At 40.6% G+C, this 25,262-nt stretch overlaps 1 protein-coding gene across 5 annotated transcripts in view; it reads left to right on the forward strand.

Annotated features, from left to right (window-relative positions):
• ktn1 (kinectin 1) overlaps window positions 1-25,262 on the forward strand; it is a 133,125-nt gene that overhangs the window by 86,860 nt on the left and 21,003 nt on the right. For 2 of the 5 annotated variants that reach the window (XM_086003242.1, XM_086003243.1), the window contains exons 30-40: window positions 72-140; window positions 2,442-2,479; window positions 4,441-4,531; window positions 10,211-10,297; window positions 10,922-11,011; window positions 11,473-11,550; window positions 14,819-14,908; window positions 15,000-15,092; window positions 20,526-20,597; window positions 22,345-22,428; window positions 23,295-23,375. In XM_086003242.1, the coding sequence (XP_085859368.1) occupies window positions 72-140; window positions 2,442-2,479; window positions 4,441-4,531; window positions 10,211-10,297; window positions 10,922-11,011; window positions 11,473-11,550; window positions 14,819-14,908; window positions 15,000-15,092; window positions 20,526-20,597; window positions 22,345-22,428; window positions 23,295-23,375 (873 nt within the window). Of the gene's footprint in view, window positions 1-71; window positions 141-2,441; window positions 2,480-4,440; window positions 4,532-10,210; window positions 10,298-10,921; window positions 11,012-11,472; window positions 11,551-14,818; window positions 14,909-14,999; window positions 15,093-20,525; window positions 20,602-22,344; window positions 22,429-23,294; window positions 23,376-25,262 lie in introns of those variants that run through there. The other 3 variants (XM_086003246.1, XM_086003245.1, XM_086003244.1) reach the window with 3 other exon arrangements.

Raw genomic sequence — 25,262 nt, forward strand, 5'->3', positions numbered from 1 at the left:
TATATAAGCTATGATTTAGTTTGTAGCTCAAACTAAAATCCCCTTTTTTACTTTTTAAAAAAAAAAAAAAGGATCTTCAGCATCAAAACGGCGTCCTGAAAAATCAGATTCGGCAGTTGTACGATAAAACCAATGAACAGGTAAGGCTTTAGTCAAGATGGTACGCTATATTCATCTCCCTTGTGTATCTTTTATAACTTTTTATATTTACGCAATGTCATTGAAGTATTGAGAATCTTTAAGTATGATATTTCCATCTTACCCAGCTATAATGGCTGATAGTTTTAAGACGTCAACATTTTGTAATCAAAACAGAGAATTTTTTGAACAAAAGAATGTAACAGTTAGTTTTTACACCACTGGGTAATGGAATTTCCAAGTATGAGCGAAGTATTGCGCTCTGCACAGGGTCTCTGGATCCTCCATGTTGCTGAGGTAATAAACTTAATTGGGAATGTTATTCAAATTGACATAAAACCATTGACTGGCCAAGATCTTTTAATGCCCATGCTATCTCCATTCCACGCATCCAAAGAAGAATGTTTCTCTCTCTCTCTCTCTCTCTCTCTCTCTCTCTCTCTCTCTCAAGTTCTCTACTCTGGACATAAGAACATAAGAAATAGGAGCAGGAGTACGCCATTTGGCCCCTCGAGCCTGCTCTGCCATTCAATAAGATCATGGCTGATCTGATCTTGGCCTCAACTACACTTCCCTGCCTGCTCCCCATAACCGTTGACTCCCTTATTGTTCAAAAATCTGTCTATCTCCACCTTAAATATATTCAATGACCCAGGCTCCACAGCTCTCTGGGGTAGAGAACTCCACAGATTCACGACCCTCTGAGAGAAGAAATTCCTCACCTCCATTTTAAATGGGCAAACCCTTATTCTGAAACTATGCCCCTAGTTCTAGATTCCCCCACGAGGAGAAATATCCTCTCTGCATCTACCTTGTCAAGCCCCTCAACATCTTATATGTTTCAATAAGATCACCTCTCATTCTTCTAAACTCCAATGAGTATAGGCCCAACCTGCTCAAGCTTTCTTCATAAGACAACCCCTTCATCTCGGGAATCAATCTAGTAAACTGTCTCTGAACTGCCTCCAATGCAAGTATATCCCTCCTTAAATAAGGAGACCAAAACTGCATGCAGTACTCCAGGTGTGGTCTCACCAATACCCTGTACAATTGTAGCAGGACTTCCCTACTTTTATACTCCACCCCCCTTGCAATAAAGGCCAACATTCCATTTGCGTTCCTAATTACTTGCTGTACCTGCATGCTAACTTTGTTTCATGTACAAGGACCCCCAGATCCTTCTGTACTACAGCATTTTGTAATCTCTTTCCATTTAAGTAATTTGCTTTTTTATTTTTCCTACCAAAGTGGATAACCTCACATTTTCCCACATTATACTCCATCTGGCAAATTTTTGCCCACTCACCTTAGTCTATCTGTATCGCTTTGTGTCCTCTTCACAACTTGCTTTCCCACCTATCTTTGTATCATCAGCAAATTTGGCTACATTACACTCAGTCCCTTCATCCAAGTTAGTAATGTAGATTGTAAGTAGTTGAGGCCCCAGTACTGATCCCTGTGGCACCCCGCTAGTTGCAGTTTGCCAACCGGAAAATGACCCATTTATTCTGACTTTGTTAGTTAGCCAGTCCTCTCTCCATGCTAATATATTACCCCCAACCTGTGAGCTCTTATCTTGTGTAGTAACCTTTTATGTGGCACCTTATCAAAAGCCTTCTGGAAATCCAAATACACTACATCTTCTGGTTCCCCTTTATCCACCCTGCTCGTTACATCCTCAAAGAACTCCAGCAAACTTGTCACACATGATTTCCCTTTCATACAGTCAAGCAGAGTCAGCATGGTTTTATTATGATTTTCTAAATGTCCTGCTATTACTTCCTTAATAATGGACCAGCATTTTCCCAAAGACAGATGTTAGGCTAACTGGTCTATAGTTTCCTGCTTTCTGTCTTCCTCCTTTCTTAAATAGGGGCGTTACATTTGCAGTTTTCCAATCTGCTGGGACCTCTCCAGAATCCAGGGAATTTTGGTAGATTGCAACCAATGCATTCACTATCTCTGCAGCCATTTGGACATATTTGCCCACAAAACAGCATGCTGCTCCCAACTTGTACACATCTTAACTGGCAACCCCAAAGTGCTAATGTATTCTCTTATAAGTACCATGTGATAGAACTGTATAGTGACTTTACAAAATCTTTATTTTTCATGAATAAAAGTTTATTTAAAAAATATTGTTCATTCGAGCATGACCATAGGTAGTTTATTTGCAGGCTATGTCTTGTATCGAATATTTGTTCTGATATGAAAGTTGCTGACTTGCTACTGTGGTGGTATGCATGCCTTGTACGTATAACTTTGGGTTTTGATTGTAAAGCACTTTTATTCCCTTGAAACAGGACTCTGCACTGCTCAAGAGTAAAGTACTGCTGAATGTGTAAGTGAGCCATAAGAGACAATTTTACTTTATCCTGTTTCAGAGAAATTTTTATTTCCATAATAACTTGGCACGATCAGATAAGAATCACAGTTTTCAATAGCTGCCTTCTCATCAGATACTGGCTTAGTTTAATTTATGCATATGCCAAGTGGAAAATTATGTCCTACTTAATAATGCACTACTTCGTTACACAAATATATTGTGCTATTAGTTTGCCAGGTCTTGTCAGCTGACAGGCTCCTTTCACAAATAGATCTCTTTACTTCCCTCTGTGCTTAAAGGGTTAATTGAGGGAGCTGGTGGTAAAATGTTTTTTTCATGCTCTTTCGCCTCTTCATGCCAGAGTTTAAAAACCAACTATACTCCTGGGATGAAAGTCTCTGGCTGTATGGGGCCAGTGTACAATGAATTTGGGCAATCTCAATGCAGTCCTATTGGAGGTGGACCTATAGCACAAAATTGTGTCTAATTCTGCATTAAAGTAGCAAATCAGGCCGTAGAGTGTGGAAAATGGGGGGTAGGGAGAGACAATTGTGAGTCGGGGTAGGGAGAGAAGAGGATGATGGAGTACTGTTCCTCTGATAATTAAGCTATGTTGGGTAGATAGGAGGAGTTCTGCATGCAGCAGTGCTATTTCTGACTTGGGGTACTGCTTGATGCTGATAGGTGCCTGAAATTGTCCCAAGGTACGTTAGTGAATTAATTTTTCCCCTCTAAGTCACATGTGACATTTGTTTTCTACATTTAAAGGTGCATTCTAAATGCAACATGGTTTTTGAAACAGTGTTTCACTTTACCCTACAATCTTGTTTATAGCCTATCCCTAGCACGCAGATTACTTTTGTCAGTCATCATGCCCTCTGAATGTGGTTAACTGTCTGTCTTCACTGCCTTGATACTAATCGTTCTTTCCTATTCCACCCTCTTCTTGGCAGCCCACTTTCATCACAAGATAATTACAGATGAGGAAAGCCATTCCGCCTATCGTCTTTTATCCCTCCAGAAAGACCCTACTATTTCCCCCCCCATTGAGGCATCTAATGTTAAATGATTCCAGGTTTTTCACATCCACTACTCTATCTGGAAGTCCTTTCCATGGGTTAATTGCACTGTGTGAAGAAGAACCTCCTGATAACAGTCATAAGTTTACCTTTTATTAGTTTGAGCCCATGTTCTCTTGACCTACTCTTGCAATTTAATTTTAAATGATTTTCCAGACTTGTCTTTTCCGTATCCTTAACTATCTCATTTAACTCTAAAACATCATCTCCCAGTTGCCCCCTCTGCAGGCTGAAAAGCCCAAGTTTCTCCTTTCTTTACTTACAACTAAGACTTTCAGTGTAGTTTTATCCTAACCTGTTGAAGTTCATATTTATCCCTCAATCAATATCACACAAACAGATAATCTGGTCATTATCACATTGCTGTTTGTGAGACCTTGTGTGCAAATTGGCTGCCATGTTTCCTACATTACAACAGTGACTACACTTCAAAAAGTACTCCATTGGCTGTAAAGCGCTTTGGGACGTCTTGAGGTTGTGAAAGGCGCTATATAAATGTAAAAGTCTTGCTTTCTGGTCAAGTGCCAGGATGCGTCTTGCCTTTGGATATGATACATGCATCCTTCCTCAGCAGTTACTGTCTACAGTAAAAATCCCAAAGTAGTAATGTGAAGGGCTTTATGTACAACATTGAAAGGAAGCTGAAATGATGAGTATTTAAAGGCCGAGCCATTTGATGTAAAAATGCTTCCCTGTGCTTTTCCCCCTCAAATCCATCCGCATGCAAAAAAATAACCCTTGTGTGTGGTTGTGACCTTCATTGTATAATTAATGATTATATTGAAGTTAAATGTAAAAACATCGCTGTGCAACAATTCACATTCAGTACTGTGGGCAATCATTTGCAGAAGGGAACAGAATTCGATGCCAACATTTTAATTATTTATTTCTTTTTAGACTTTCAGAAAAAGACCAGGAGATTGATTCTTTGCACCAAGAAACGGAGTCACTAAAGGCAGCTGTTAACCAGCAAAGGAAGAAAAACAATGTAAGTGTAACTTTAAACAATGATTTGCGGCAGTTGTTTGTACTGCAACAGATCTTATTAAATATTTCTGACTGAGAGAGCTATTGCAATTCATGTTTTAGAAGGCAAAGAACAATATATATAGAGGTAGACTACCCTTTATCCGAACTTCCGAAAACCGAAACCCTCTAAAAACCGAAGGTTTTTTAGTTCAGCGTAAGTCGTGCGCACGACCCTGACCCCCCGACCGCCCCCGACAAATTTCCTAGTCTTCTAAAATCCGAAATTTTCCGAAAACCGAAACACGGCTGGTCCCGAGGTTTTCGGATAAAGGATAGTCTACCTGTACTACAATTTAATTCTGTGAATTTCAGGAATTGCCATTATTGTTCAGTAAGAATGTATTCACTAAATTCAGAGAGAGGTAAAATTTGTATAGAAAATGGGTGTATTCTTTTCCTTTTGAGAAGCTTAGGTTGGGGTCAATGCACCAGCAAGGTTAAAAGGAATAGGTTAGTGCGATGAAGTAATTGAGATGGAGATGTGAAGCCTGGGTTTTAAATTTTGTTACTACATTGGAGAAGGGAGGGAGATGAGTGACAAATTTAAGTTTTTAATTTTTCACAGAGGAGAAAAAGTGTGTAGGACAGAGTGTTTTTAATTTAGGGACAGGAACGTTCAGAGCAGAATGACCATATGATGAAACCGATGAGCATTTTCTTGAATTCTGTCCAAGAGTATCGGAGAAGAGCAAGAGTCTTCCTCGATGTGGAAGAACAGTATTCAAGTGTTGGATAGTTAGGAATTATAGGGAGTTCTAGAGTTGTCAATTCTCCCAGATTGGTCTGGAGTCTCCCACAACCGAGGATTGATAGTCCGAGCACTGCTGCTAGCAGCCTGGGACAAAAGTACTTTGTGTTGATAGTTCGCGCCTGCGTGCCACTATAGTCCGGACCTGTATTCTACACTGCTATTGGTGGATTTAGGATTTATTTACCAATAGCTGCTCAACATTCAACGAACATCACCTTGGCCCTCAGTTTTCCAACAGTGTACTGACTGGGGTCGCCTCCTTCTATAGAACTTGGTGCTTGTGGGTTTAAAAAAAAGTTTGTAAAACTTAATGCTAACTTTTCAGTTTCAGGTGGAGCGATTTATGTCCTGTGGCTGCCACTTGGGACATATCCTCCCTGTAATTTTAACAGTATTATCATAAATATTGCAGCTATAATATATTGTGAGCACTGTATATATGTGTGTCTCTATCCGATCTTATATATATATATATATATCTGGGGGTGCCCGGCGGTGCCGAGGCTTTTTCGAGGGCATGTTGCTGTTGGAAGAGAGAGAGAGCGACTGGTGGGGGGGGGGGGGGTGCGGAAGAGAGAGAGAGAGCGACTGGGGGGGGGGGGGTGGGGGGCGGCAGAGAGAGAGAGAGAGCGACTGAGCGGGGGGGGAAGAGAGAGCGAGTGGGGGGGAAGCGAGTGTAACTCTTATTGTGGAACTGAGGAGAAATAGGTTAGTTTAGATGATCATCACAGCCTGTAAGTATATTGTTTCCAAACCAAACTGTCCTTGTTTTGTCTTGGGAATTGAGGCATCTATACCAATGAACCTCTGGAATGAATAACAAAACAGTGCTGTCCTTATTGGGAATGAAGTAAAATTGATGCTCTTAGCCTGTTTATAGCTATAAGTTCTCTTTCTGGAGCACATGCCAACGATCATCTACCAATCACTCGCTCTTTAGGTAGCAAATAGAGCTACAATAGCTGGCAAAACAAGCAAAGGGTGTGAGGCAGAAAATTGGAACTTTTTCCCCTTTAAAATAACTGGCCTGTTTCATATCCTCTCGCACTGACCCATGCTGTATGTTTACTGTATCAAAACCAAGTACGTGCCTTCTCAGTTGGTACATGTTGCCAACTTCTGTTGAAAGCTTTAAATATTTTGCAAAACACTATAGCCAATTCATGATCAGTGAACACAATCAATGTTATAAAATGCTCATCATTGAAACACGGTGCCTGCACTGGCCACGCTAGACGTGCTCCTATCTAGTTATCCAGCAAGTTAAACACTTATTCAAAATAATTCTTCGTGAAGCCATTTGCTGTTTGAAGCCTTTACTTGAACAATTTTGTGAAACTGTAAACAAAGATAAAGTATGTTTTGTACATAAACTGAGTACTATACATTCGATATTACATAAGATATAAACATATTTACAACAGTAGAATAGATTAATTGTATAACTAACTAACATTTGGACTAACTTCTATAACTATCAAATATTAACCTTTTATAAACATAGTGTTATCAAAATACTACTCTGACAACGTTGCTATTATGCTAAGAAACAAAGATACTCACAGATATTGCGCTTGGCCTAACATATGAAATCAGATTACATTGGATTGTGAAACCCTTATGGAATCCTCCATTACTGCCAGGTTCTTCCTGGAATTCTACTTCGTGTTACACAGGAAGAAAGGAACGAAGGTCAAATGACTTCTGTTTCATACAAACACACTGCTAACACATAGCCACCACCAGAGGGTGCTATCTGCACACATAAAATAGTCCATCGGTCCAGAACAGTGCCACTGGCACATTTTCCTTTGGTTCTCAAACAGCACCTGCAAAGAGCACCTGAACCACATTTCCCGTGTTAGTCAGGAGAAAATTGCGAAACAGAAAAAGCTAAAGAAACATAACCACTTCTGATCAGGAATTGCTGATCTCTGTACATGGGCCTTACGAATTGGTTGTCCACCAAGCGTTTATCTCTTTCCACCCTTCCCATCAATACCAAGCACTGATGCACACCCTCTAGATGAACAGAGCATTTTACATCGAGGCTAATTCAACAGATCCATTTGTGCTATGACAGACCATGTTCCTTCTGAGAAGAGGAGGCTGGACCCCAGAAGTCAGTAAGTCCACCGGGTCAACCAGAATGTCCCCATCAACTTAGGCAAACTTACGTAGTTGCAAGGCAGGGGAGGAGCGAGGAGGTGGCCAGCTGTCTGAGCACTGATGAAAGTAAGTTCTAAAATTTAGAGAGATATTAAATGCAGTTCAGGTTATCCATTGGAGATATATATGATAAACATAAATATAAAAATTGAAGCTACCTTAGATATAAGCAGCCATCAGCAGTGTCATTGCCTCGATGATGTTGAAGAGTGTAAACCAACAGGTTTGTCAGAAGTAATCCTGCTGAGGAGAAATTACTTTTATTGAGGAAGAGTTTATCCCAGGAGCCAAACAGTGGAGCAGATAGCAGGAGACCGACATTGATGGGGCTGCTATAATTGGCAAAGGTCTCCGGTTCAATCTCTGGGTGTATTGATTTTAGCCGGGACAGTCATGGGGCTGTTATAATTGGCATAGCCACCCTGGATTTGGAAGGGAAAATTGCTCAGGGTTCCTATTTCTCAACATTATCCATGGACTCATGCTACAGGTGTTGCTAAAACTGGTTGAGAGAAATTAAGTAGATCAGATAGATGAGCTAGATGTGGCTGGATGTAATGAGCACAATAGATTTGCAACACAACTAGAAAGCTCAGTACAAAAACTACAACAAGGTTCGATCAGGCTAATTGGGGGAGGATAGCAAACTGTTAGAATGGATTAGAAGGGAGAAAACATCAAATAAGAGTTTAGGGCAGTTTCCCCCCCCCCCCCCCCCCCCCCTTCCCGAGTGATGTGAAGCCAGAAGACTCTGTTCTGGGACCACTTTTGTTCAGTGTGTACATTAGTGCTTTGGCTGTTGGCCTAGAGGGAGTGCTGCCAAAATTTGCAGATGATATGCAGAGGTATGGTTAATTCTTTAGAGGGCAATAAAAAGGTGTAATGGGATATTGATAAGGTAAGGTGGGGAATGGGTTTAAAAAGTGGCAGATGGAATTCATTGTCACTAAATGTGAGGTGATACTTGATTTTTTAGAAAAGTGCAGTAATTATACTCAATGGAAGTAGGTGCATTGCTGTGGAAGAGCAGAAGGATTTGCGGGTACAGGTTCACAGGGCAATAATGGCAGCACCTCACGTTGGTAAGACTGTAACAGAAAAAAGCTAATGAAATTCTATGTTTTATCATGAGGTATAGAGTATAAAAGCCTGGAGGTAATGATGAACCTATAGAATGCCTTAAGACCTCAATTAGAGTATTGTGTGCAATATTGGGTTCAAACTATAGGAAGCATGTTGAGGCTTTACAGAGGGTTTCACACATTCACTAGGATGCTTCCCGGTGAGGACGAAGAAGGACTTGAAAATTGGGTCTTTGTTCATTAGAACAATGCAACATTATGATGGAAGTGTTTAAAATTATGAAAGGGTGAGACTGAGTGTGCAGCAGATGGTTTCCAATAGTTTAGGAGTCAAGAATGAGGGGTGATAGAAGATTAAATGCAAGAGATTTAGAACAGAGGGGAGGAGAGACTTCTTCACACACAATTGTGAGGATGTGGAATTCACTTCCAGGGTTAATTATTGAAGCAGAAACGATCGACATTCAAGATTCATTTGGAAAGATGGATGAAAGAAAAGGGGATAATGGGATACGAGAACAGAGCAGTTAAATACAATGATAAAATGGTTGCTCGCATGGAGGATAAATACCAATATGGACTGCTTTGGCTGAATGGCCTGTTTCCATGTTGTAAATTCTATCTTATTTGTATGACATCATGAGTAATCAAGCTGTACAGACCAAGGTCTCTGGTTCAATCTCTGGGTGTAATTGATTTTAGCCGGGACAGTCATAGGGCTGTTATAATGGGCACAGCCACCCAGGATTTGGAAGGGAAAATTGCTCAGGGTTCCTATTTCTGAACATTATCCATGGACTCATGCTACAGGATCGGGCCCACCTGTGTTGGGCCACCAAGGTTGACTACCCTCCCATCGCGTACTTTTCAAGGTTTACACATAAATAATGGCCACTTGGGAGAGGTACTGAAGAGCAGGCCGTCTTTCCAACAAGGGCTCCACTCCTTGGGGAGAAAATTGGTGAGATTGTTTTCTTTAATTGTTGCCGTATTAAACCTGTTTGATGCATTTAGTAGTTTCCAAAGATTCCATCAACACTTTGGATGGCCTTTACTGATCACAGAAGGAGCCCTTGTTCTATCTTTCACCTTGCTGTAGTAAACATTCAGCTGACCCCCCCCCCCCCCCCCCCCCCTAAATAATGCATTCTTGCACAGGTCTACTATGTGATCTTTTGGTACTTTTTCCTAACTTAATTACTGTGCCTATTCCATTTTCTTGAAATAAAACTGCAGTGCTGGAAATGCATAGGTTAGTTTGCTTCTGAATGAGAAATGTTAACTTTTTTTTAGATGCTGTTGTGTAATTCTAGCATTTGCAGTTTATTGTTTTATGTTTTCCTGTTCTGCACTGCAGTCCTATCGCCTTGGATTCAACTAACATTTGGCATCAGTAAAATTGTGAAAACCTGTTTTCCTCTTTGTCAACAAACAACCTTTCTTTCAACAGTAGATGTAAACTTTTGCTTTTTTTCCCAGCTTTGTCTTGCTGACGAATGGAGCAAAGTACTTTATATGCATTTAGTGATTTACACTTGAAATTCACAATTGTTAATCCCCAGATTTTTTTTAAAACATCTAATCATTTACAAAATTTCTTGGCTGAACTGAAATAGTTCTTTCTAAAAATAATTAGGAACTTCGGGAGAAAAACTGGAAAGCAATGGAAGCTTTGACATCAACTGAAAAAATGTTGCAGGACAAAGTGAACAAGACAGCCAAGGTTGTAATAAATGTGAAAATGTTTACAGTAGATAATTTCTGCTGCAATCTGAAAATTGAAATAGCTTTAAATTTAAAACACCTTGTACCTAACCATTCTGCACTCTGCTTGTGCTGCTCCTTTCCTGGATCCTTGATTTCATGTATGCATGTTTGTTTTGTTGGTCTTGTTATAAATTTAACGTATAGGATCATCTTATGCTGTTTTGCTTGCCAGTTTTTGTTTGTTACCCTCTTTGGGCTCGTTCAGTCTTCCTTACTTATTTCTCTCTCCTCCCCACCCCCCCCCCCCCCCCCCCCCCCCTGCAATATCCTAAGACAGTAAGCCACCTGGTGTGCTTCCAGGCCTCTGCCAATATTGCTCTGTAACTGGCTGCTTGGAAGTGTATGAGGCGACTGCTGTGCTTTTTGTCCCCTTTCCTCTCACTGGGGGGGAAAAAAGCCTCCTAATGCACAGCTGAGAATAAAAAAATCAAGGGTGCAAATCACAGCCCTATCACTGTGGCATGGTGTATTGGTATACCAGTGTGCTGTGCCACTGCTTGCTTGCTTGCTAGCCACTTGAAGCACATAATTTAATAGATTACTGTAACCTTCAAATGTATTTATTTATCTCTTGAAACAGGAGAGTAATCAGCAAGTTGTTGCCATACAGTCACGGACTAGAGATGTTCTGAAAAAACTGTTTCCCAGAGTGTTGGTGGCTTCTAACTCGGTAATTGTTCTTTATGTAGCACGTATAAAACCACTTCTTTGTCAAATGAACAAGAATGACTGATTCAAATCAAATAATATTTCTTTAAGTTGTCTGAGACCTTTTTTAATTTTTAAAGCTTCTTTAGGACATTTGGTTCTGGCATGTGTCCTTTTTATATGTTTTTTAAATGCGTCAGTAAAGAAATGCTGTTTTTGCCTGAAATGTTAGTACTATTTTCTAAGAATCATTATTGATTTCCAGTCCTGACTATAGAAACTTAATTTTGTTTAGTTGCACTCTGTTAAGGCAAATCGAAGACTGTACTCAAAACTAGCCACCTTTGCACAAGTAAAATCGATAAGCAGTTATTAGAAAAACATCGGTGTATTGAACTTTGGCATGTATTCTATTTTGTGCTTTGTAAAGCAGAAAAATTACCTTTTCCCCAACATTAAAAGCAGTTGTCTTTATGCTTATAGGACTATACTGAGTGGCTGCAGGAATTTGAGAGCACAGCACAAAACAGTTTGTCTTCATTGCTAGCAGAACAAACAAAGGTTTGCACATTTTAAAATTGTATTCTGGACAAGCTTATTCTATTGTGGCAAAATATGCTTTTCTCTTTTTTTCATGTTATACACATCATCTCTCTGTTAAAGAAGATTTCAGACCATCAGTAGAGATAGAAATTGGAATTGTGTGGGAAAGGTCACTGGTGGTAGCCAAGTTTGTATATGGGAAACATAAATCTGAATGATGGAGATTTTACATTGCCTGGAAATGTGTTAAAAGGAGTGATGTGAACTGAGCAAATTCCATCATAGGTATTCAGAATTCTCTCAATTTCTAAAGCATCTTTTAAAAAATTGTTTTCCTGAGCTTTTCTGTGGAGTATTATCAAATACATTTTGAGTCAGCAGTATGGGGTCAGATACAGTGGAGTAACATCTGGCAGGGAAATCTTCAGTGTCTCCCCTTCACAGATGGGGAGCAGTTATGAGGCTTGTGGCGATTAGTCCCTGCTTCTGTTTTTCTTTTCCGATTCATTAAGTGTTAGCTGACAAGGTCATTAATCATTTTTGTGAAGCTCTCCAAATGAAGATTATATATTTCACACAAGAATTTAAAAAAAATCTGAGCAGAGAGGAGCTTGATAAATAGTTCAACTGCCAATGAAGTTATCTATCTTTCAACCAGAGTAAGACTTCATTTGGGTCACTGTATAAAATAATGAAACATTGCTGCTGTGATCAGGAACTATTTGATTCCCTTACACCTTTATCAGCCCAAATATAAAATTCTCAGGGTACTTAAATTTTAACATTATTACACTTTTTATATCAATTCCCTCTCATTTCCCCACATGAACTATTTATAATCTCCATTATAAATACTTCAACTAGGTGGTGTGAGCCGAATAACTCATTGTCGATGCAGCAGCTGTGTAACCGGCTGGGTGCAGGGAGACCAAGATAGGGGGAAAAGTATCAATTTGAAAAGGCAATCTCGCGTTTACAACATAACTTAGTCCTTCAGTGTAGTCACTTGGGCAGAGAATATGAAATTTCTTTTCTGGTTATCCATTTCCTTAAGCTAAGTGAACCTCTTGAAAAACTTCTGTGCTTTGCTTTTGATGGTGCTTATGAATTTTGCCATAAAATCAAAACTGTTGCTTTATGACATGTCTGTGTTTATCACAAGGAATTTAGGATAAATAAAAATGAAACTAGACCTTTTAAAGCAATATACGCTATCCCACTGAAGTACAACCATATCCCACACTGTTGTCAGCACTTTAAAAAAAAAAAAAAAAAAATCTCCGTGAATAGCGACCATTGCTCTCTTCTGTTGTACTTGAAATCAGTACCCCTTCTCTCTCCCCCAATTTTTTTTTAACCAGAACTGCTATAGGAGGAACTAAGTGGTTCAAATCAAGCTCAGATTGATGTGCTTTCTATTAAATCTGTGAGTTGTTCAAGTAATTAATACTCAGACTTAATCAGTAACAATAAAACAGGTCTTTACTGGTTAGAGGTAGGGACTATACGTAGGTCTTTACTTCATGCCCACAGGCGGGAACTGAGGGGAGATCAGTACCCACAGTACTATTTATACCCCTATGGCCAGGAGTGGTACTGCGTATCACTACGCCCTACAAGTAGTGCAGTCCTGTCCATAGGTTCAAAGTAGCACACATATTACATACACAACACTTTCTGCCAGCCATGTGAAATTAATGTAGGTAGCCTGCTAGTCGGCTAAGTCTGCAGCACAAAGTATTGCAAAATTAGACACAATTCTGAGGCCATTGGGTTGACTGAACTGGAAAATATGGAGGGAAATGAAGAAAGGCCTGCATTTATAAAGAGCCTTATCGCTCATGTCCTTTTGTGTGCAGCAGGATCTTACAAATAGGAATGAAATGAAGCACCAGTTAATGGATTTTTCATCATGATGGTTGAGAGGGGCATGCTAGCATGACGCTGGGAAAATTGCCTGCTTGAATAATGCCATAAAATCTTAACATCCACCTGAACCAGCACAACAAGCAAACTGAGACAGTGCAGTCCTTGAGTGTCAGCCTAGGGTGCGGGCTCAACTCCTGGAGTGGGGCAATCTCTGGCTCCGTAGCCATAGTGCTGCCAACAGAACCAAGCTGATGTACTGTAATGGGTATTGCACTGAAATTAGAGGCAAGGCATGTTTGGGGCATTGGAGACCTGTGCTTTATGCTGACTCTGGCAAAACAAAAACTCATCTTGAGCACAAAATTGAAAAAAAAATCTAAGCTGAAGTGGACATATTCAAACATATGTGAATGCAAACTATCAATGTCCAGTAGGCTCACTATATCTACTACATATTGATTTCTACTAGATACAAGTGAAGGAAATACTCCACCCCAGCATTATCACCTTGATACAAAAGATGGTAGAAAGAAGGAAGAGCGTGTCTCTCCCTATAGGGAAAATTGGTCGTGTTCCATATTAAATTTCTCCAGAACAAGTAAATCATCTGTCATGGTGCTCTGTGGTGTTGAGAAATTGAATGATATTTGCTACTGACATTTAGTTTTTAAATTTTCATGATGTATTATCCCTCTTCGACCCTTCTCTTAGACAGAGTTCACGACACAATCTTTCGCCAATGCTTTTCCTTCATTTAACCAGCTCCGTGGGACCACCCTTGCTTGATTGCACCCTTAACTATTGAATCGTAGCCAGCACATCTCGAGCAATGGCTTCTCTTGCCACCATCACCTTTGGAGCCCTCCAGTGCTCTGTCCTTGTCCCCTTCCTCATTTCCATGCCGCCCCTTGGTGACAACTGCAGACATGGGGCCACCTTCCACTTGTGCAAAACCCCTCTTAACCCCTCCACTGTCAGGCTGCTTGTCCAACACCCATACTTGGATGAATCTTCATTTCATCAGCTAAATGTTGGGAAGACTGAAGCCATTATTTTCCACTACATGATCCGTGCTCTGCACTGACTTAAAAGCCCCCAACCCCTAAACACACTCCCTCTTGTGCAGCTCCTCCTTTCACTTTATCCCATTGAAGGCATAGGTACAAGCTGCCGAGGTTCCATTCTTGGGAAATTCCTCCCTAAACACCTCTGTGTCTCAACCTTTTTTGAGACCCTTCTGAAAACCCATGTTTTCGATCAAGCTTTTTGTCACCCCTCCTAATTTCTCCTCCTTTGGCTCGGCATCTGTTGTTCTTCAGATCTGCTTGAAGCACCTTGGGATGTTTATTTGTTTTAAAGGTGTTATATACATGCAAGTTATTGCTGCTGTTATTTGTTGGTTACTTTCAAAATCTAGGCCCTGGAACACAAAGAAAAGGAATATGAGGAAATGCATGCAATGTTGCAGTTAGAGTGCGAAAAGTACAAGACAGTACTTGCAGAAACGGTAAGTTTCATACAGTAGTTTGTTTCCAGCAGAGTTTGGGCTTAAACTGTTTTTTCCCCAAAAATAAAATATTTAATGGTATTATCTGCAGGAAGGAATTTTACAGAGGTTGCAAAGCAGCGTTGAAGAGGAGGAAGGCAAATGGAAGGTGAAACTGGAAGAATCCCAGAAGGTGTTGATGCAGGTAACCAGCTCATGCAATAATGTGCATCATTTCTGAGAATCTGATTATTAATTGCAGAGAAGAACTAAAAAATTGGACATTGTTTTGAATTACTTTACACATTGGCCCTTTTCTCTTGGATTAAGACTGTACTGTAAAATTAATAGTAGGTCTGTCTTCATGTGCTCATCAATGGATAAGGAAAGCACCATAGCAAAGAAAGTGAATACAAAATGTCAGTCTATACGGTTTAATTTTCCCCATTTCAACAAAGTAGAGAAGGCAATAGGCCCCGACAACATCCTGGCTGTAGTGCTGAAGACTTGTGCTCAAGAACTAGCTGTGCCGTTAGCCAAGCTGTTCCAGTACAGCTACAACACTGGCGTCTATCCAACAATGTGGAAAACTGTCCAGGTATGTCCTGTCCAGAAAAATCAGGACAAATCCAATCCGGGCAATTACTGCCCCATCAGTCTCCTCTCAATCAATAGTAAAGTGATGAAAGGTGTTGTCGACAGTGCTATCAAGCTGCACTTACTCATCAGTAACCTGCTCACCGATACTCAGTTTGGGACCACTCCGCTCCAGACCTCATTACAGCCTTGGTCCAAGCATGGACAAAAGAGCTGAATTCCAGAGGTGAGCTGAGAGTGATTGCCCTTGACATCAAGGCAGCATTTGATTGAGTCTGGCATCAAGGAGCCCCAGTAATATTGAAGTCAGTGGGGATCAGAGGGAAAGCTCTCCACTGGCTAGAGTCATACCTAGCACAAAAAGAACCAATCATCTCAGCCTCAGACATCGCTGCAGGAGTTCCTCGGGACAATGTCCTAGGCCCAACCATCTTCAGTTGCTTCATCAATAAACTTCCCTCCATCATAAGGTCAGAGATGGGGATGTTTGCTGATGATTGCAGTGTTCAGTTCCATTTGCAACTCCTCAGATAATGAAGCAGCCCATGCCCAGATCTTTCTGCATGCGGGCAACATTCAGGCTTGGGCTGATCAGTCACAAGTAACATTTGCGCCTCACCAGTGCCAGGCAATGACCATTTCCAACAAAAAACATAAATAGGAGTAGGCCATTTGGCTCCTCGAGCCTGCTCTGCCATTCAGTAAGATCATAGCTGATCTTCTACCTCAACTCCACTTTCCTGCACTATTCCCATATCCCTTGACTCCCTTAATATCCAAAAATCTATCGACCTCTGTCTTGACTATACTCAACGACTGAGCCTCCACAGCCCTCTGGGGTAGAGAATTCCAAAGATTCACCACCCTCTGAGTGATGAAATTTCTCCTCATCTAAGTCCTAAATGGCCGACCCCCTTATTCTGAGACTGTGACCCCTGGTTCTAGACTCCCCAGCCAGGGGAAACATCCCCCCCTGCATCTACCCTGTCAAGCCCTGTAAGAATTTTGTATGTTTCAATGAGATCACCTCTCATTCTTCTAAACTCTAGCGAATATAGGCCTAGTCTACTCAATCTCTCCTCATAGGTCAACCCTCTCATCCCAGGAATCAATCATGTGACCCTTCGTTGCACTCCCTCTAAGGCAAGTATATCCATCCTTGGGTAAAGAGACCAAAATTGTACACATTACTCCAGGTGTGGTCTCACCAGGGCTCTATATAATTGCAGTAAGACATTTTTACTCTTATACGCAAATTCTCTTGTATTAAAGGCCAACATACCATTTGCTTTCCTAATTTTTTGCTGTACCAGCATGTTAACTTTCAGTGATTTGTGTACAAGGACATCCAGGTCCTTCTGAACACCAACATTTCCCAATCTCTCTCCATTTAAAAATACTCCGCTTTTCTATTTTTCATACCAAAGTGGATAACTTCACATTTCTCCACATTATATTCCATTTGCCATGTTCTTGCCCACTCACTTAGCCTGTCTATATCCCCTTGAAGCCTCCTTGCATCCTCCTCACAACTTACATTTCCATCTAGCTTTGTATCATCAGCAAACTTGGATATATTACATTTGGTTCCCCTCCTCCAAATCATTGATATAAAATGTGAATAGCTGAGGCCCAAGCACTGATCCTTGCGGTACCCCACTAGTTACAGCCTGCCAACCTGAAAATGACCCGTTTATTCCTACTCTGTTTTCTGTCCGTTAACCAATCCTCAATCCATGCTAGTGTATTACCCCCATCCCATAAGCCCTAATTTTGTTTAATAACCTCTTGTGTGGCACCTTATCGACTGCCTTCTGAAAATCCAAATACACCACTTCCACTGGCTCCCCTTTATCTATTCTACTCGTGACAACCTCAACAAACTCTTAACAGATTCGTCAAACATGATTTCCCTTTCATAAATCCGTGTTGACTCTGTCCAATCCTATTACTTTTTTCTAAGTGCCCTGTTATCATGCTGCTTAATAGATTCTAGCATTTTCCCTACTACTGATGTCAGGCTAACTGGCCTGTAGTTCCCCGTTTTCTCTCTTCCCTCCTTTCTTAAATAGTGGGGTTATATTTGCTACCTTCCAATCCGCGGGAACCGTGCTAGAATCTATGGAATTTTGGAAAATGACAACCAATGCATCCACTATCTCTAGCCACTCCTTTTAAAACCCTAGGATGTAGGCTATCCGGTCCAGGAGATTTATCGGTTTTCAGTCCCATTAATTTCTCCAGTATTTTTTTACTAATTTCTTTCAGTTCCTCATTCTCGTTAGAGCCTTGGTTCTCCAGTATTTCAGGGCGGTTTTTTGCGTCGTCTTCAGTGAAGACAGACGCAAAGTATTTGTTTAATTTCGCTGCTATTGCCTTATTCCCCATTATAATTTCTCCTGTCTCAGCCTGTAAGAGACCCACATTTAATTTCAATAATTTTGTCCTTTTTACGTACCTAATAAAAGTTTTTACAATCTTTTTATGTCTCGCACTAGTTTACTCTTGTATTCCATTTTCCCTTTATCAATTTCTTGGTTCTCCCAATCCTTAGGCTTACTACTCTTTTTGGCAACATCCTTTGATCTAATACTATCCAACAAGCGAGAGTCTAACCACCTCCCCACGACATTCAATGGCTTTACCATCGCCGAATCCCCCACCATCAACATCCTGGGGGTCACCATTGACCAGAAACTTAACTGGACCAGCCAAATAAATACTGTGGCAACAAGAGCAGGTCAGAGGCTAGGTAATCTGCGGAGTGTCTCACCTCCTGACTCCCCAAAGCCTTTCCATCATCTACAAGGCACAAGTCAGGAGTGTGATGGAATACTCTCCACTTGCCTGGATGAGTGCAGTTCCAACAACACTCAAGAAGCTCGACACCATCCAAGACAAAGCAGCCCACTTGATTGGCACCCGATTCACCATCTTAAACATTCACTCCCTCCACCACCGGCGTACCGTGACTGCAGTGTGTACCATCTACAAGATGCACTGCAGCAGCTCACCAACGCTTCTTTAACAGCACCTCCCAAACCTGCAACCTCTACCACCTAGAAGGACAAGGTCAGCAGGCGAATAGGAACACCATCACCTCCAGGTTCCCCTTCAAGTCAAACACCATCCTGACTTGGAAGTATATCGCCGTTCCTTCATTGTCACTGGGTCAAAATCCTGGAACTCCCTCCCTAACAGCACTGTGGGAGTACCTTCACCACACGGACTGCAGCGGTTCAAGAAGGTGGCTCACCACCACCTTCTCGAAGGCAATTAGGGATGGGCAATAAATGCTGGCATTGCCAGCGACGCCCAGATCCTGTGAATAAATTTTTTAAACGTGCCCATCATAAGGCTTTCTCTGGTACTCTTCCCTGCCTTGGTATTGCAATCTGTTAATGTTGAAAGCTTTTTTCAGTACCGCAGCCTATTGTCAGTCTGGACATCAGATTTATTTTGCCAATATCTAGATATTCTAATTCTATGGTTTAGAATCTGGGATTATTTTGGGGGGAAAGGAGGCTAGAGGAGAAGCACGTTCTTTTTTTTTAAACGGCCTTCACAGATTTTCCTATGTGTGAAGCGATAATTACTAGTCCTAGCCCCTTTAGGGCTACCCCAGATCAGACGTATTCCTCAGACGTTCGCTTTCAACTAAAGTTTGAGGTAGCCGAATCCTAAAGACGCTTAATTGGGTCTAAAGTTTTGGACTATCTCTCCCTAAAGGAAAGGAACAACCTGAAAATGTTAGTGTCGTCCAGATAGCACTTTTAATAAGTTTAGCTACACTGTAATGTTCCGGATATTAGGGTTTGGAGAACTCCCCCAGGATTCTGCAACTCCTCAACAGAGTGTACAGAAATTGAGTTCTCGAGTTTGATGCAGAAGTATTATGAGACAATTCTAAAAATATATAGATTTATTAAAGAACTGACAAAATTTACAGTTGGTGAGTCAATCGCAACATTAACAGTTCCAAAAAGAGAGAGCTTTACAATCTTATCGGAGATCCTTACTCTCAAATCTTAAATTCGTTACAGTTTTACAGTTCTTAAAGTTTTATTCAGGATATCTACCAAAATCAAATACAGTACCTTTGATCCCCGAGGTACTAAGAGTTGGAGACTTAGAGCTGGCTCTGAAGCTGTGAATCACTTTGCCCCTTTAAGCGAGTCTACTATCCCATTTGAGAGTTCAATATTTATACCCTTTTCCAGTGGTATTTCCTTTTAAGGTTTTCTGAGGATGTAAGCTAATTATCTCGTCTTTTTTCTGCTGACCCCTGCAATTCTTCGTCACCTCAGCTGGTAGCACTACAGAACCATATCTCTCCTCTCTGGGTTCTAAGTTTATCATAAACGGTGTAACAGCAGGTGCGCTTTACTTGGTATCATTTTTACGAAGGCAGATGTTTGTTACTTTTATGTGCTTCTTTACAAGGTGTAAATTAGAACACCTTATACAGGGTGAACTATTGTCTTGTTCCCAAAGTTCAGACTACCAGGAGCCTTTAACCTTCTGTTTCAATAAGGTTATTGATTCAGTGTCAACACTATCTTATCTCAATAGCCAGAATGCTATCACAGCTTTTTCATGGTTCGGTTTCTAGATTTCCAGACTGAGTTTGTCATGTTTTAATAAGGCCAGAATTCTTTCATAGAATGGTGTCTTTTTCTGAATCGGTATATGGCTTCTTCCTTCACATGTGGACCTGCATCTCTGCAGGAAAAATCCAAAATGTAAGCAGCTCAAGGAGCAGCACCAGAATGGATAAGCCAAACCCAATGACCAGTGTTACTTTGCTTGCAATTATGCTAATTGTTCACTTTCTTTTAATTCTAGTAAAAACTATCGATATATTCCAGAAACCCATAAGAGAATCTGGAAAACAAATCAATGCTAAGGGTTGTACTGGGTGTATGAAATTTGTCTTTCAACTGTGCTAATAAAGGAGCATTGAACAAATTCTTCAGACCTTTGTAAATTTTCATTTCATCCCCTCATAGCAGCTTTTAATGTTCTGTACATTATATTCCAGATGCAGTCGTCGGTCCGCACATTGGAGCAAGAATTGGAAAGGGCGAAGCGTGAAAACACCGAAGCTGAAAGTGTAGGTGAATTGTCATTGTATGTGTAAGAAACCAAAGTGGTTGACCCGTACAAAAAGGAACTACGGGTGCAAGATAAGTCAGGGTTTTACTGGGGATAAGGTCAGTGAAGGTGAGGAAGTGGTTGAGAAAATCAATGGCTGCAGAAGTATGCCAGTTAATGGAGGGCCAAATAGTATGCAGTTGAGTTTGAAAGTGCAGTTGTAAATGATTTTGAGGAGAATTTATTCCAGGGACAGGTTCAGAAGGAAGTGGGGATAGAAGGATGTAGTTGGTGAGGGATACAAGGTAGGGATCGGAGATGGCCTTGTTGACTGATGGACATAGAGAGGCCACGTCCGATGGCAAGGTCGAAGGAGTGGCCATGAATATGAATAGGAACATTTATACGGAGGGAGAGGATGAGGGAGGACGGGAGGCAGCAAAATCTGAGGAGAGAGGGCAAGGTGAGTTTGGATGGAGATTGAAATCACTGGATTTGGAGTTGCCCATTGCAGAGGCTGAGGGAGGAAAGGAAGAAGAATATCTGAGAAATTCAATGCTTGGAGGTTTGAGCAATAAAAAATGGAGAATGACACCAGAATCATGTTAGCGAAACAATGTGGCCGAGGTTGGAAAACAGGGCGAAACTGACCAATTCAAAGAACCTAGTTCAAATGTGCAGAATGATGCCTATTCAGAATTGCTGGCCAAACCTGTCCGAGCACAATAGAAAATGCTCGAAATACACAGCAGGCCAGTCACAAAATACTTGTCAGTTTTCTGGCTCTTTATTGATGCTGATAGACCAGCTGTACATTTTCAGTATTTTCTGTTTTTATTTCAATTCCAGTATTTGCATTTTTTACTTTTCCAGTTCCCCGCATAATAATTACTTTGAGCATTATGGGGGCTTGTCCACTCCAGGTCAATTGAGCACTGGAGCTGAGACCGAAGGTAGGTTGCAAGCTGGCAGTACTTAATTCCCTGCCTGCCATATCAGCCTGTATCTTCCATTCATTATACATCATCTTGCCCGTATTGTAGTTAAATGATTCATTTTAATGCAAACTTTCTTAAATTTACACTAAATCATTTGATGGTGCATTTCAGGACTGATTCAGGGGAAGTGGCTACATTATTATTTTAACAATCTATGGGAGATTTGTTGGGTGAATTGTTTTTACTTCCTCTGTTCATTAAGAAATGGGAGGTTTCAAACATGGTCGTTGTACCATATATGTCCAGTGCACCAGGTGACAGATGCCATTGTATGGTGATATATAAATGCTGGTTTCTGCGACAATAAAGGTTTGGTGCAACATTTGAGGTGGACTTCAGCGCAGTCGTCCCTATTAAGAAATTGTGTCCTGATGAAGCTGAGTATAAATGAATCGGCGAGAGAGGGATTGAGGAATGTAGTGAATAGGCAGATAAATGGGATGGGCTAAATAGCCTTTTCCAGTTGCTATATTACTGCAAGGGTCCTGGTTTAATTGATTGAGATAATGTGGATCCTTGCCCATTGGGCTCAGTGAGGCCCAGGCAGTTTACCCTCAACATCATCAGTTCTCAGTTGTGTGTTTAACTCTAGTTTTCAGGACAAGGCCACCTCTTGTAATTAAAAACGAATTTCACAGTGAACTTAACTACTATAAAAAAGTAATTTTGTATTAACGACTACTGTTGTGATTAAACAACCCTAAAATCTGACTACTTTTTATTTTGCATCATGTTTGTATTGAAACCAATCTAATTTACTCTTTGCAGCTTAGAAAACAGAGCAATCATCTTGCATCTGAGTTGGAAAAGGTGGAATTGGAGAGAGCCACTTGTGTAACTGAAGTCAGAGAAGTAGGTCTTATTTTCATTGAATATCCATTATTACAAAAGGATTGGAGTACAAGAGTAAAGAAGTCTTGTTGCAATTATATAGGGCCTTGGTGAGACCACAGCTAGAGTACTGTGTACAGTTTTGGTCTCCTTACCTATGGAAGGGCATACTTGCCTTGGAGGGAGTGCAACAAAGGTTCACCAGACTGATTCCTGGGATGGGAGATTGTCTTATGAGGAGAGATTGAGGCGACTATGCCTATATTTCCTAGAATTTAGAAGAATGAGAGGTGATCTCATTGAAACATGAAATTCTTGGAGCTTGACGGGATAGATGTTCGGAGGACGTCTCCCCTGGCTGAGGTGTTTAGAACTGGGGGTCACAGTCTCCGACTAAGGGGTCAGTCATTTAAGACTATGAGAAATTGCTTCGCACAAAGGATTGCGAATCTTTGGAATTCTCTACCCCAGAGGGCTGTGGATGCTGAGTCATTGAGTATATTCAAGACCGAGATCGATATATTTTTAGATATTAAGGGAATCAAGGGATATGGAGATAGTGTGGGAAGGTGAAGTTGAGGTCGAAGATCGGCCATGATCTTATTGAATGGTGGAACAAGCTCAAAGGGCCGAATGGCCTACTCCTCCTATTTCTTAACGCTCTGATATTTTTCACAACTTTGTTGCATTCCATACTTTTTAGGATTGTTGCAACTGCAGAAAGTAAGCCAAACCAAACTGGTGGTGACCTTGCATTTTGTTCAAAAATTACTTCCCATACACAACAATCAAGAAGTCTTAAACCTTTAACAATTTGCCAGCCTAATTTAAACGTTTATGTAACCATCCCATGAACAGTTTAAATTGGGTTTCAAACTTCATTTCAGCTCAAAGTTCTGTTGACTGAATTACAGAAAAAACTTGATTCTTGTGCTGAAGCAATAAAGCAGAATGAAGAACTAAATTTGGTAAGAAATTCCTTGTAGCTGTGTTCATACTTTTTCCAAAAGATGCTTATTACATTTTATGGCAGCAGATAGTAGTGCACAGTATGTCCTGTACTAATCTGCCTTATAATTAATACATCAATGGCCAGTGCATTTTAACCCAAGACTAAAATAAACTTGTATTACATTTCATGAGACGCTTCAAGGCATTAACCTGTGACATCTGTTTAAACTGTTCTATTTTTTTTTATGGAAATAAACGTCACACCTCTAACATTCTCTGAAAGTAATGCATATAACCAAGATACAGTACAATGGCAATTTAAGCAAAATTAAAGTTTGTTTTTTGTGTGGGAGAAGATAATTCAGAGAACTTCATAATCAACTAGAATTTGGCAGTCTAAGAGATTGTTGCGCCTGAACTGAAATGAAGTGGCATGGCTCACCGGTTCAACAATTTATTCTAAAGTGTAAATAGAATTTAAGAATTGCACAAGCAGCATTAGGTGATGCCACAAAAATGTATTGCTAAATGAGGCAGTGGCAATAATAAATGCAGTATTGTAGAGATTAGATTATCTCTGGTCTTTCCGATAATCAGGATCGACTGCAAACCAATATGGTGGGAATATTGTGTTTAATCAGAGTTTAAGACTGAATATAACACACTAGTTATACAGCAAAAACATACGACCGTGACAAGCAGCTGGCGCGCGCAAACAGTTCTTCGGTTTACGGCCTTTCTTCCTCTCATAGAATCTCCAAGAATGGGTCCACTCCCAGAAGAATGTTAGACCAGCCCCACTCTTGTATGGCTCTCTCCTCCACCGTCTGTGCTTAGAACTTTTCGGGTCTTGCTTTTATTCCCTTTTTAGGGGTGGGCTTGATGTACAATATGGACAGGACCATTTAACCTGTAAGGGTTCTTCTTAAACCAAGATGCCCAATGGTATGTCGAGTTCATTGTCTTAACTTTCAGATGAAAACCCTCCTAAAGGGGTCTCATACTTTTGCCAATTCGTGTTTCCTGTTTATACATTCTGAAGGTCCATCCATCTGATTTCCTCCGATCTCTCCTGTCCTTATCCTCCCAAATTTGGAGTCAGCATGCCATTCTTGGCCTTCAGATGTTCGTAGCTGCTTATTATCAATTATTTATGTTCACGCTGTTCATGTAGCTTTAGCTATGTAAAACTAACTCTTTCATTCCATTATCAGACTATTGGACCATGGAATGAATCATTAAATTCCCAAAGATATCTTCTATTCTCACACACTGGTTAACTTACACATTTTAAAGCAGTTTTGTTAAACAAAGTCAAAATCCTAACTTAGCATTATAATATGGTTATTAGCAGTAATGGAAGAAACATAGGCGTTGGGCCTTGGTTGGCCAAATCAAAGATACAAAAAAGTTGAAATCCTAACTTACAAACAGCAGATAGTTAGCCTGGAAATAAGGTCATATATGACCGTCACGGTGCAGAATGTTATAACATCTGCAGGGAACCAAAAACATAAAGCAAATTCTAAGCATCTATCCAGCTATTCTAATACTAGTCTGAAGATGCACTTTTGTCTCAAGTTCTAATACAGTCATGTAAACACAGTCTTATTCACGTCACAATTTGATTTGCATAACCCCATACCCTAATTCCTAACCGTATGCTTCTGCCATTTGATTATGCATAATATAATTGCTTCTGTTAGATGTCTCCTTCGATTTGCTCCCCATTGTGCCTTAGCTTGTTAAAGCGGTGGTTGATGAGTCACAGACAGGAGAAAGGTCCCAGTTTTAATTACCTTACCAGTCTGTGCTGATTTTGATCTCAATCAGGGAAGAACAGCAGTGCAACAATTTAGTTTTTCTATCATGGTTACAGTGGGGGAAAAACCAATAGGGATCCC

This window comes from Somniosus microcephalus, chromosome 12, assembly GCF_052327205.1.
Source record: "Somniosus microcephalus isolate GS21.2 chromosome 12, FLI_Smic_1.0, whole genome shotgun sequence".
Lineage (NCBI taxonomy): Eukaryota > Metazoa > Chordata > Chondrichthyes > Squaliformes > Somniosidae > Somniosus > Somniosus microcephalus.